General features: G+C 37.8%; 1 protein-coding gene across 1 annotated transcript in view; it reads left to right on the top strand.

The window, feature by feature from the left end:
* The window catches only part of LOC133860851 (two pore calcium channel protein 1A-like), a 48,317-nt gene that overhangs the window by 35,751 nt on the left and 811 nt on the right, over positions 1-11,755 (top strand). The window contains exons 14-22 of the mRNA XM_062296480.1: positions 5,218-5,275; positions 6,422-6,529; positions 6,803-6,866; positions 8,167-8,335; positions 8,790-8,854; positions 9,062-9,152; positions 10,094-10,180; positions 10,803-10,880; positions 11,753-11,755. The exon at positions 11,753-11,755 is cut by the window's right edge and continues 35 nt beyond it. Coding sequence (XP_062152464.1) covers positions 5,218-5,275; positions 6,422-6,529; positions 6,803-6,866; positions 8,167-8,335; positions 8,790-8,854; positions 9,062-9,152; positions 10,094-10,180; positions 10,803-10,880; positions 11,753-11,755 — 723 coding nt within the window. The remainder of the gene's footprint in view (positions 1-5,217; positions 5,276-6,421; positions 6,530-6,802; positions 6,867-8,166; positions 8,336-8,789; positions 8,855-9,061; positions 9,153-10,093; positions 10,181-10,802; positions 10,881-11,752) is intronic.

Consider the following 11,755-nt stretch of genomic DNA (forward strand, 5'->3'; position numbering starts at 1 on the left):
GCTACTAAACGAGCCTTATACCGCTCAATTGTACCATCAGCCTTTTTCTTGATTCTGAAAACCCATTTGCACCCAACAATGTTCATAGATGGAGAAGGTGAAACAAGAGACCAAGTACCATTTTTAAGGAGGGCATCAAACTCTTCATTCATTGCCTTGCACCATTCAGCATGCTTGGAGGCTTGAGTGTAGCAAGTTGGCTCAATTTCCTGTTCCTGAGTTACTGCCATGAGTGCTTGAGGAGGTGGATATTTAATTCGGCCATCTGTAAATTTTGTAGGTTTAAAAATCTGATTCTGTGATCGGGTAGTCATGCCATGCACTCTTGGTTGGGGAAGTGGTTGGGAAGCAAGAGAAGAATCAAAAGGAACTAGAGCAGTAGTAGGTGAAGTGTCTGTGGTTGTGGAGGGTAAGGATGAGTGAATACAAGGGGAATTTGGCTCAAGAGAAAAGCTGCTGGTGGCATTAACTCGGGTGTTTGATGGTTGAATAATAGGGACAGAGATACTGGGATGAATGGGTGAGGGATTGGAAGATTGGTTTGGAATGGATGTAGAGAAGGGAAAGTTTTGCTCATTAAAGATGACATGCCGAGCAATGTAGACTCTACCAGATGGGATATGGAGACACTTGTATCCAAGATGATTTTTGCTATACCCAATGAAAACACACGAATGAGACCGGAAGGCAAGTTTGGTTGAATTATACGGACGAAGAAAAGGCCAACACTCACAGCCAAAGACTTTTAGGAACTTGTAATCAGGTGAGATTTGGAATAAAGATTCAAAAGGAGATTTGTGCTTGGTAACTTTGGAAGGGAGTCGATTGATGAGATAGACTGCAGTCTCAAAAGCCGAGTCCCAAAAGGCGAAAGGTACAGAGGCAGTAGCAAGAAGGGAGAGACCAGTTTCGACAATATGGCGATGTTTTCTTTCAACAGACCCCATTTGATGATGTGTATGTGGACAACTAAGACGATAGGACACTCCCATGTTAGTTAGAGAGGTTTGAAGAGGACGAAATTCACCTCCATTGTCACTTTGAACGGAGATAATTTTGGTACCAAAATATGTTTCAACAAGTTGCTTAAAGCGGAGAAAAATAGCACAAACATCATATTTTAATTTGAGAGGATAGAACCAAGTATATTTACTAAAATCATCCACAATACTTAGATAGAAACGATTATTGTTTACAGAGATGATAGGAGCAGGGCCCCATACATCAATGAAAAGTAATTGCAAAGGATGACTAGAAATAGAAGGACTATAACTAAAGTGAAGACGATGACTCTTGCCCTGCTGACAGGATGAACAAACAGAAGATAACTTGGAAGAAGTCACGGGCAGTTTATTGGACTTGATGATTTGAGTGATAACTGGAGAAGCTGGATGACCCATCCGGAGATGCCATTGGTCCAAAGGGACTTTTTCACCGAAATAGGCAGCAAAGTTCTTGGACGAAGGAGCATGAGATGAAGGCCATGGATAGAGGCCGGATCTACTCGGGCCTTGGAGGAGCAGCTGGCGGGTGTGAAGGTCCTTAACACAGAAAAAATTAGGATGAAATTCAATAAAAACGTGATTGTCACGAGCAAACTGGTTTACAGATATGAGATTCTTTTGGATTTGAGGAACATGGAAGAGTGAATATAAATGAAAATTGTGTGAGGGTGTAGGCAATAGACCACGACCAGAATGTAAGATTTTCAAACCTTGGCCGTTTCCGACTTGAATCGTGTCAGGTCCAGTGTATTCAGCAGCATTCAAGTTGAGATTCGACAGGTCATTGGTGAGGTGAACATTGGAGCCAGTATCCGGATGCCAGGAGGAGTCAAGAGCAAGAGTTGCTGAGGCCATGTTGACATGCATCGAGGAGGAGTCATGCTGGTTGCTTGGTTCATACCTGAACCAGCATGTGGCTGCGGTGTGGCCTTGTTTGTGGCATACTTGACATGTTGGTCGCTGAGAGGGGGAGTTCCCGGATGAAAGAATTGCTGAGGTGGTCCTCTGCCACGGCCACGGCCTCTACCGCGAGAATAATTGTTGGTGCGCGGGCCAGGGTTGGAACCACGGTTGTTTCGGGAATATGACTGGTTCTAGCGTTGAGCAGTGTTGGCAGTGGAGATGTTCAAATCAATGGCTGATTTGTGTTGCTCCAAGCGCATCTCATAAGAGAGCATAAACCCATAGAGTTCATTGAGGGAGATGGAATCTTGTCGTGTGGTCACAGAGGTGACAAGAGAATCAAATTCTGGACCAAGACCAACAAGTATAGCGGAGACAAGTTCCGAAGCTTCAATGGGCTTGCCAACTGCAGCCAAGAGATGTGAGAATCCCTGCGCTTTTTGATAATAAGCGGAGATTGTAAGAGCACCATTCTTTAAGGTAGCCAATTGTTGCTTGAGTTGCATTATCCGGGACTGAGATTGAGCAGAGAAAAGAGATTCTAAAGTTAGCCATACCTCCCGAGAAGTGGTAAGACCAATGACATGGGGTAGAGCTTCAACTGAGAGAGTGGAGATGATGGCGCTAAAGATCATTTTGTCTTGATGATACCAGAGTTGAGAGGCTGGATTTGCAACAAGGAGGCCGGATGTTGAGTCTGAAACAAGCTGAGGAGGTCGTGGATGTGTTCCATCGACATAACCGAAGAGATTTTGGCCCTCTAGGAATGGAACCATCAGAAAGTGCCATAGGATGTAGTTGTCTTGGTTGAGTTTTTCTGAGATATGGTGATGAATATTCTGAAGAGGGATGGTGGTTGTGGAAGGGGTATGGGACGAACGAGGGGATGAGGTTTGGGTGGAGGATTCGGTTTCAGATGAAATTGCCATGGACGTTAGTCTTGAGATGGCTCTGATACCATGTAGAATTTGGAGATTTATTGGATAATTCTTCCTACTTCAACCGTAGGTCAGAGACTATATTTATAAGAAGAGAGTTAGTCCTTGGATAGGACTGTACAAATGTATTCTGAAACCATAGAGAAGTCCTTTAATAGGACTGTACAATCTTTAGATAAGAGACCTAAACTATATAACTTATAGTAGTAGAAACATAAGAGAACTATACAACTTGTAGTAGTAGAAACATAATAGAACTACTTATTGTTAGATTTATCTTTATCCGGAGATAAAGATATATCTGGTCTAATAATGCTACAAATAAACTTTCATTTTCTCAATGAGGATGTGATTTCTAGATGCAATCCATCGTCAAGGCTCATCATTTGTGGTATAGAATTAATTTTATTCCGTCACTGCATGTTTCAAATGAAACAGATCTCATATGGTCATAATTATTTGTCTGTGGGTTTTGACATTTGGTTCTTCATTGGCCTTTTCCCACTCCCTTCCCCCATCCTATGCCTGGAGGGCCTTCTTTAAGTATTCTAAAAGTAGAGAATAAAATAGGATAAAAGCCACTCAAATAGGATTCAGAACATTTCTCAAGAGGCAGCACTTATGGGACCTTTAACGTCCCAATTTGAGAAGAAGAATTTATATTCTAAATACAAATGTAAGTGTTAGGACAATTTCTGATTGGTGACGTGTCCGCATCTGCAAAAGAGAAAACAATCAGGCACAAGAGCTTTACTCTTGAAGTGGATAATGAAAATATCACAATTGACCTTTTGCTAAGAGTCGAATAGTAAAAAACTGTCCCTTTACCTCTACCGTATGTGGTGAATATAGTGGCTCGGTGTTGATGGAGCTTATCCTCGTACCCCCGAAATCCTGGGATTGGGGGAATGGTGCTGGCTTGGCCAAACGTTACGTGTTAGTGGAGAGATGTTATTCATACCCCCAAATCATGGGATCCAGGGTGTGGTCCGAGTGTCGCTTCGACTGATGTGATCTCTGTACCCCCCAAGTCGTGGATTCTGGATATAGCGTGGAGATTGCCTTCGACTTCTAGTTCTGGCGAGCTGGCGACAGGATCCCTGATTTTGCGGGAAATAGGATTGAATCCCGGATACTTCACTAACAGAATGATTTCTTGCCGATCGGGCTCAAAGACTCGGATTGAAGCCTTGACATTGATCGGCTATGGGCTTCAAGAGGTGAAACCCGGTAGTGGACTGTGATTGTTCACAGAGGTAACGGGCTGGGCCTTAATTGCCGGCCCAATTCCCAACAGTAAGTATCGTTTTCATCATGGAAAAAGGCTGTCAGACATGGCAGCTTCCAAAAATCTTTACTAGGGGACTTGGATATCTACATTGTTCTTGTGAAATCTTATTAATAGACATGTATATTAATCTATGTTCTAGGGTTTTACACTTGCAGAATAACCATAGTTTCTGAGAAATATCAACATAATAATAATGTGTAAGTTTTATTTTTTGGGCAAAAATGCTTTACACCCTTGTAATTCTCCAAATTGTTTAAGATTGTTGGTGAATCTTTATCCAAGTGTTCAAACTAGTATCGAACACAGCTTCACGTGAGTGTCATGTCTTCAAATTACTAAACTCACCAATTTTCAACAGAACTGTCTTGTAAATTGTATGAGATCTTCCTTTTTGGCCTAGCTTGTGACTAGATTATTGCTTCAGCTGCTCATGATTACAGCAGTTGGTCATTCTTTTTTCCATATTTTGTCAGCTGTGGATGCAGCAGTGATTCATATTCCAAAGGATGTTCTGCATTAATAAGCTGCTGATCCCACCATAATCAAGCCTTAAGAGAGGAATTTTTTTCTTGTTAACTAACAAAGACACCTTTCAGTGTTTTCAGTTAGGTTTTAGATTAAGGAAATCAGTAATACATCTACCATCTGAAACCTGGTCTATTTGATTTCGAACTACAATACTAATGGCCATTCTTTTCAGATGATCGAGGGAGGGAGGCAGGGAGGGAATCTAAACGAGCTACATCTATAGATGATAGGTTCTTTTGGCACTAAAAAGAAACATAATACTTCCCTCTGACGTTCTTGGAAAGGGAAGAGGAAGCCTTTTTAATCAATGCTCCCTTAGTGGAGATAGTTGTCCAGATTCTTGCTAGACAATACAGAAAATTGAAAGAACCTAGAATCACACACTTAAATTCCTACTCCAAACAACATGTATTTGGTCATATCATTGTTATGTTTAATGCTTGTGTGTTCTTGATTACTGGCTCCTGAACAATTGATTGCCAGGTGGCTCATTTCAGTTGTTGCCTGCGTTCATGATGGATCATGCTAATGTGGAATACTTATTTTATTGCAGCTTGACATAGAAAATAATTCTGCTCAGAAGGTGTGGCAAGAGGTAGAGTTTGTTTTTGGTAAGTGTTGCGGAGGAGTAACCTATTTTCACCTATACACGTTAATTGTTGCTAACCAACAACTTATGGTCTAAAGATGTTTATGGTGAGCTTCTGAGTTGATGCAATTCTAGCAGTCATATCTGGAATTGTTCAGGCAATCAAGATTGGCAACATGGATTTTTTCACCACCAGTCTTGGTTTGCTGTTATTTATCCGAATTGCTGTTTATTGTGTCAAATGAATGATTAAGAGAGCAACTATGTTTTCCTGGCAGATAACTATGTGCATTTTCACTGGTGTTACAAAGTTTTAGTGGATCAATATTTTAAGCCAGCAATTGGTGTCATTGGCCATTTATGTCAGTGGTGAGAGCTTGAAACGATCCACTGAAGGATTTTGAGTTGGAGCACTTGTAAACATGAATATATCCAATGGTTGAGATGGTCAATTGCTGTTCTAACCTTCACCGCTGATGCTTAAAACCAATATTTATGGCCTTCCTGAATGTTGATACCTTGTCAATTACTAAACGTGAGAGAAGAAAGTGTATTATATTTGAACCAAATATATGCTTAGGGTTTATATATCGCATGTGAGGGTGAGCGCACCACATAAATACTAGATTAGACACATACACTTACATAAGCATCCTAGCATTCTAGTAGTAGCACACTTGTTGATTGCACTGCTGGCAGTTTCTTGTGCTGCTTGGTTGACTTTTAGACTTGTTGATGCATACTCGCTCCAAAGAAAATAAAAGAAAATATTGTCCCTTTTTTTCAAAATACCTGTGTTCAAAGCTGTCTCGTCAGTCTTCTTCAGTGATGGCTAAATGAAATGCAATTACTTTTATTGAGAGTTTTTGACTTGGGCTAGAACTCTGTTTTACGATTTGAGAGTTTTAGGTACAGTGTTGAAGTTAGCCATAATTGAAACTCTTAAATTTTTGTGTATAGCGGCTAGATTGAGCTTATAAGATAAAATATGTCTGAATCAGCTCCCTTCTTTTGAGTTATCTATATGAGCCTGCTTTAGAACTGTTTTAATTATTAACTCCTTGCTCTGTGTGCATTTGGGCTCACTAGTCAAACAGTGTCTGATATGTTGGCACTTAGTTTCTGTTGAAATTAATGGGTCTCTTTTTCTTGTCATTTTATCCCCCAGGTTGGATATATGTACTGGAAATGGCTCTAAAGGTCTATTCATTTGGATTTGAGAATTATTGGAGGGATGGCCAAAACCGCTTTGATTTTCTGGTCACATGGATTATAGGTAATTGGATTGGATGATAACATCCTTTTTTTCAGTACTATTCAATTAGAATCACGCAAAGTGGTAAATGCACAAGGCATTGTATTTTTTTTTTTATATAAGTACAAGGCATTGTATTTGATACGTGGAAATGTTTATAGAAACTACTTTTGTCATTCCTAAATTGACCCTTTATATGATTGTTATATAGATCCAAGATCCCTTTGCTTTACTGGTTTGTTTTATTCTGGCTTGCATTTACATTGCTGTGACAGATGATTCTTATGTCTGCAGTTATTGTAGAGACCTTAACTTTGGTGAACCCTGAAGGACTAACTTTTCTTTCCAATGGAGAATGGTAGGAAAAGTTTTTTTTTTTTTTTGTTCTGCATAACTCGAAATTGCTTTATTTCCCCTCATTTGTCCTAAATTGCATTGAGCTTATTAGTTATATGAGAATATTTTGAACAATGGGAATTTCTTAGTCTAGGAATGATGACAGATTATTGGGATAATGTTAAATGACCTCCCCATTGTCTTCGTCAAATTGCTCTCACATTAGGACACTTCTCAATGATATTTACAGTTCTATAATTGATGTGTTGATGGTGTTGAAAGATAGACTAATGGAAATATAAGGGACATGGTAGCTTCTTATTCTAAAGTAAAGGATTGCTACAAATAAGCACATTTCTTAAATAAGGAAACCCTAGCACTTTTGTTGGTGATAAAACTCTTAGGATTGGATCTGGATAATTAGGTTTATTTTCTTCTTGTTTTATCTGGAATGGAAGTTTTTCTTCATCCTCAAGAAAAAGAGAAAAAAAAGAAAAGAAAAAGTTTTATCATCTAAGTTTAATGTGGATTTACCCATCTAAATATTGCATTAGAGACAATGTTTCCACATTTGGGACTAGATGTAGCTGATAAAACTGGATTCAGATACTATGCAATTTTGGCAGGAAAAATCACTTGTATACATTGAAATCTGGTTGAGAGTGAACTTGGGAAACGACTACAGGCATTCATAATTGAATCAAAAGCCAATATTTTTGCGGTTGCCAGTGGGGCTGATCCAAAGCCTTCAAATCAACCAAAACCATTATCAGTTTGGTTTCAAGTTTTGCTATCTTTGAAGGTCATAGTAAAAAAGATTAACATCCTTGGTGTCATTTAATTAATTAACTAATTTCTTTAGTTCAACTGCACTAAACAATGAGCTGGCGGAGAATATGATCTTAGAAAGGATAAAATGGCAAAAAAAGATACACGTGCCCGACTCTGATTAGTTGAAAAAGGATTTATGAAGGCAACCCCATTTCATCACATTGTTTTTTCAAGTTAGACCCTGAGATTTTTGGCTGCCTTCTATTTTATAGCGTGAAGAATATGAAAGAAAAATACAATTATAATTTGAAATCATACAAATAGTTGATTCACCAGCTTGTATCTTAGATGAGAATGCTTTGACTTATATTTGCAGATGAAAATATGAGGTCCCCTATTTTATCATCACTCACTTTTGTTTCTTCTGCTGTGCATAAAATGTGAAGTTGATGATAAGTTTGATACTGTACTTTTATGGTTGTCATACGTTTTTAAGCATTTCTTTATCTACGAATACATATTGACAAGTACTTCTGCTTTAATATCAACAGGATTCGCTACCTTCTCCTTGCAAGATTGTTAAGGTTAATAAGGCTGCTGATGTATGTAAAGCGTTACCGTGCCTTCATTGCCACTTTCATAACCCTTATACCAAGTTTGATGCCATACCTTGGGACCTTATTTTGTGTCCTATGTATTTATTGCTCTCTTGGCGTACAGGTAAATCTTTTCTCCTTTCACTTAAAGAAAGTAATTCATTAATATAAAGATGCCCTTTTCAACCATCTTTCTTTCTTTGTTAACTTGTGCTTCCATTGTTGGAATGGGAAGTAAAAGAAAATTTTCTAACCTGTACTGTGACCCATTTTCTCTTCATTCAGTAAATTTGGTAGTGAGCTTTTTTTTTTTTTTTTGGGTGTGTGTGTGTCCCAAATCTGTTCTTGTTATGTATTTTTGCAGATTTAAAATAAATACCTAGTGTGGAGTCATCCTTATACATGATTGATTTAGCCCTTGTGTCAAAGGTTTCATGCCTTCTACATCTTAGAGATTGACAGTTGACATGGCATATCTTTCAGACATCTGATTGTTATGTGTATAGAATTGAATCCTTTCCCTTTTATGTTACTGTTACAATATGTTTCACAATTTTTTTTTCCCATTTAATTTCTAGATCTTTGGTGGGATTGTCAATGCTGGAAATGCCACTTTGGAAGGAACAGATCTTGCTAATGATGAGTATCCTTTATTAACTGATGGAACTCTTTCCTAGATTTTGATTTAATCCAGCCAGCACATGACTGATACCTTTCTGCATGAGATTGATGAACTGGCTAATTATAGGAAAATTCTATTTGATTTTAATATCGATAATCTTTTAACTTGTTTATTGCTCCTGCAAGGGTGAATCTCAATTTCTTCACTCACTTTTCTTGACAAAATGAGCTATTTACTTTTCAATTTCAATGACTACCCAAATGGGATGGTGACACTTTTCAATTTGGTAGTCATGGGAAACTGGCAACTATGGATGCAGGTATGACTGCTTTGAGCAATTATTTATAAATTTTGTATATTGTCCTGCGTTATCATCTTTTTCTGCATAGTCAATGGTATTCTCAGTGTAGCTGTTCTCTTATGATATATGTCCCGATGGAGTACTAGCAGGGAATTTCTCTAACTTCTGCTTTTCTCTTGTATATTTTCACGTGATTATGAGCATCTGGGCTTTTCCGATTCTCTGTGTAGTGACAGAAGATTTGACTGGTATATTTGTAAGAGAGCTGGTAATGGGTTGGCAACTCTGTGAACCTACCCCAAATATATGAATAGGAAGTCTGAAAACCATGACTATTGATTTGGCCTTGCATTAAAAATGTTGCATGGATCTAGACCATCCAAGCATGTCAATCCCATGTAGGACCCATGGGTTTAATGTAGGCCCCATCTAATGGACAGTCTGGTTCTGTGTATCAGAAAGTTTAGAAACTTACACTGTACGAAACTTGATATCGTGGGAACCTGACGCAACGCAAAGTCAGTCACAGTGATGTGACCATATTCTTGGCACATCTGTGACATGCATGTCCAGGAATCATAGGAAACTGTTGTGTCTGACATGAATCCCCTCCATTTAAAGTATTCAGGTTACCTGGTAGGACCCACATATTGTGTGTGGCCCAGTGTCAAGGCTGCAATCCCTTTTGGTTCAATGAAGTTACTAGCTTAGTGAAAAAGCATTGCTTTATACAAGTTTCTCCCTAGAAAACATCTGTATTATTTAAAATGTTAGAGAACCGTTTGTGGTACATACAGCTGATATTTGGACTATATAAGATGTTCAAGCATTTTTAAGTTGTTTTCAGCAGTTCATCCTTAATTCTGTGCTATTACTTTTATGGGTTGATTATTTAAAGTTGAATGGTAATTGTAACCTACACGTTTAAGTCATCAATTAATTGCATTTCACCATTTCAGAGCTACAAGGAATTAACAGGAACTTGGTGGACTGTTGCTTATTTTGTCAGCTTCTACTTGATAACTGTGTTACTGCTTTTGAATTTGGTAAGTTTTATTAAATAGCGTAGTATATCATTTTCATCTTGATATATCTTTGTGTTTTCTTTTTAGGTAAGTTACAGAGACACTCAGTGGGTTTTGAACCCACTACAAAGAGAGAAGATGCTATTTGAGCTACAGCTCGTTAGCTTCTTATCTTAATGTTGCAGAAGCAAAATGCCCTCCATTTGATTGTTTTGCAATTTATGGGATAGAGCAACTTGTTTCTTCAAATACATGCTGCAGTAACATATTTTCTGAACTGACTAAACCCAGAGTTGAAATATATCTTTATGATTTTGTTTGATCTAAATTCATGTAGTAAATAGTAACTTTATAATGGCCCATAACTTTGAACCTGTGCAACCAGTTTTTGTTGGTTTGGTATGGTTAGCTGAGGGCCCCTGGTTCCATCCTTCAGATTTTACATGTGATTGCGGACAGGGTCATTGTTAATAGTCTCCTTTTAATATTTTAAGGATCTTTGTATTGGGAGTCTCAAACATGAGCAGCCTTTGCTGTTGTGGCCATCTTGTAATATCTCAAGTTATTGCTTATTGTAATGCATGAGTTACAAAAAAAAAAAAAAAAAACACTTAAGTGAAGTTTGTTTTTTATGCAATTTCAGATTGTAGCTTTTGTCTTGGAGGCATTCTTTGCTGAAATGGAGGTCGAGTCATCGGAAAAATGTACAGAACAGGACAAGGTTGGTAGCTGTTCTGAACTTTTTATTACTTTGGAAAATTAGACTGCTAGGTCCATGTGTTAAAAAGTGATCAGGATTTAGATAAATGTATTCCCTTTTTACTTAAATATATATTTAAAAAAAAATTCTTCGATAAGCATGCTGCTTGGTTTTAAAGTCATCTAATTAGTCAAGATGAATGTATACAGATGCTACTCAAGATGAAAATGCAATTAAGTCCTAGGTCAAGCTCAAACCTTTGATGACTGTTAATAATGGCCATGTTAGGTTAAGCTCGTGAGGTTCCTGAAATGCTTAAGATGGAAGTTCTGCCGCAAATTGCTCAGCATTACCATATTGGTGTCCTGAGAGTTTCTTGATATTTAGATTTTTTTGCAACTTGTGCTATCAAGGGACATGAAGTTAAATAATAATATTGTTTGCAGATTAATAGAAATTCTAAAATCATTATTGTTATTCTCACAACTTATCACCTCCATTAGGATTTCCTAACAAATTGCCTGTGAATTTTTAAAATAATACGGTGACCATGTAAGTTGAATCGACCTCACTTTGTCTAAAAGAGTGATCCCCTAGTAGCACAAACTGTCACTGAACTCGATGTAGTTTCTTTTGAAAGGAGCTTTTTTTCTTTCTTTCTTTCGTAGGCATATTCTTTTGAGCATCATACAATTAGAGCTTGCACAAAATATTTCAAATGGAATCTTATTGAACCATAATAAATTTTTTCTTGCCTTTACCATGTTTGTTGCTTGTAGCAGTTTTTCTTTCCCATTACTATGGTTTCCAATATTTTTGATCTCTCACCAGTTCATATTCATAGTTCTACCCAAGTGTTTGAATCTTAATTATTTTTTCCCTTCTCAATTTAGGAA

This window comes from Alnus glutinosa, chromosome 2, assembly GCF_958979055.1.
Source record: "Alnus glutinosa chromosome 2, dhAlnGlut1.1, whole genome shotgun sequence".
Taxonomy (NCBI): Eukaryota; Viridiplantae; Streptophyta; class Magnoliopsida; order Fagales; family Betulaceae; genus Alnus; species Alnus glutinosa.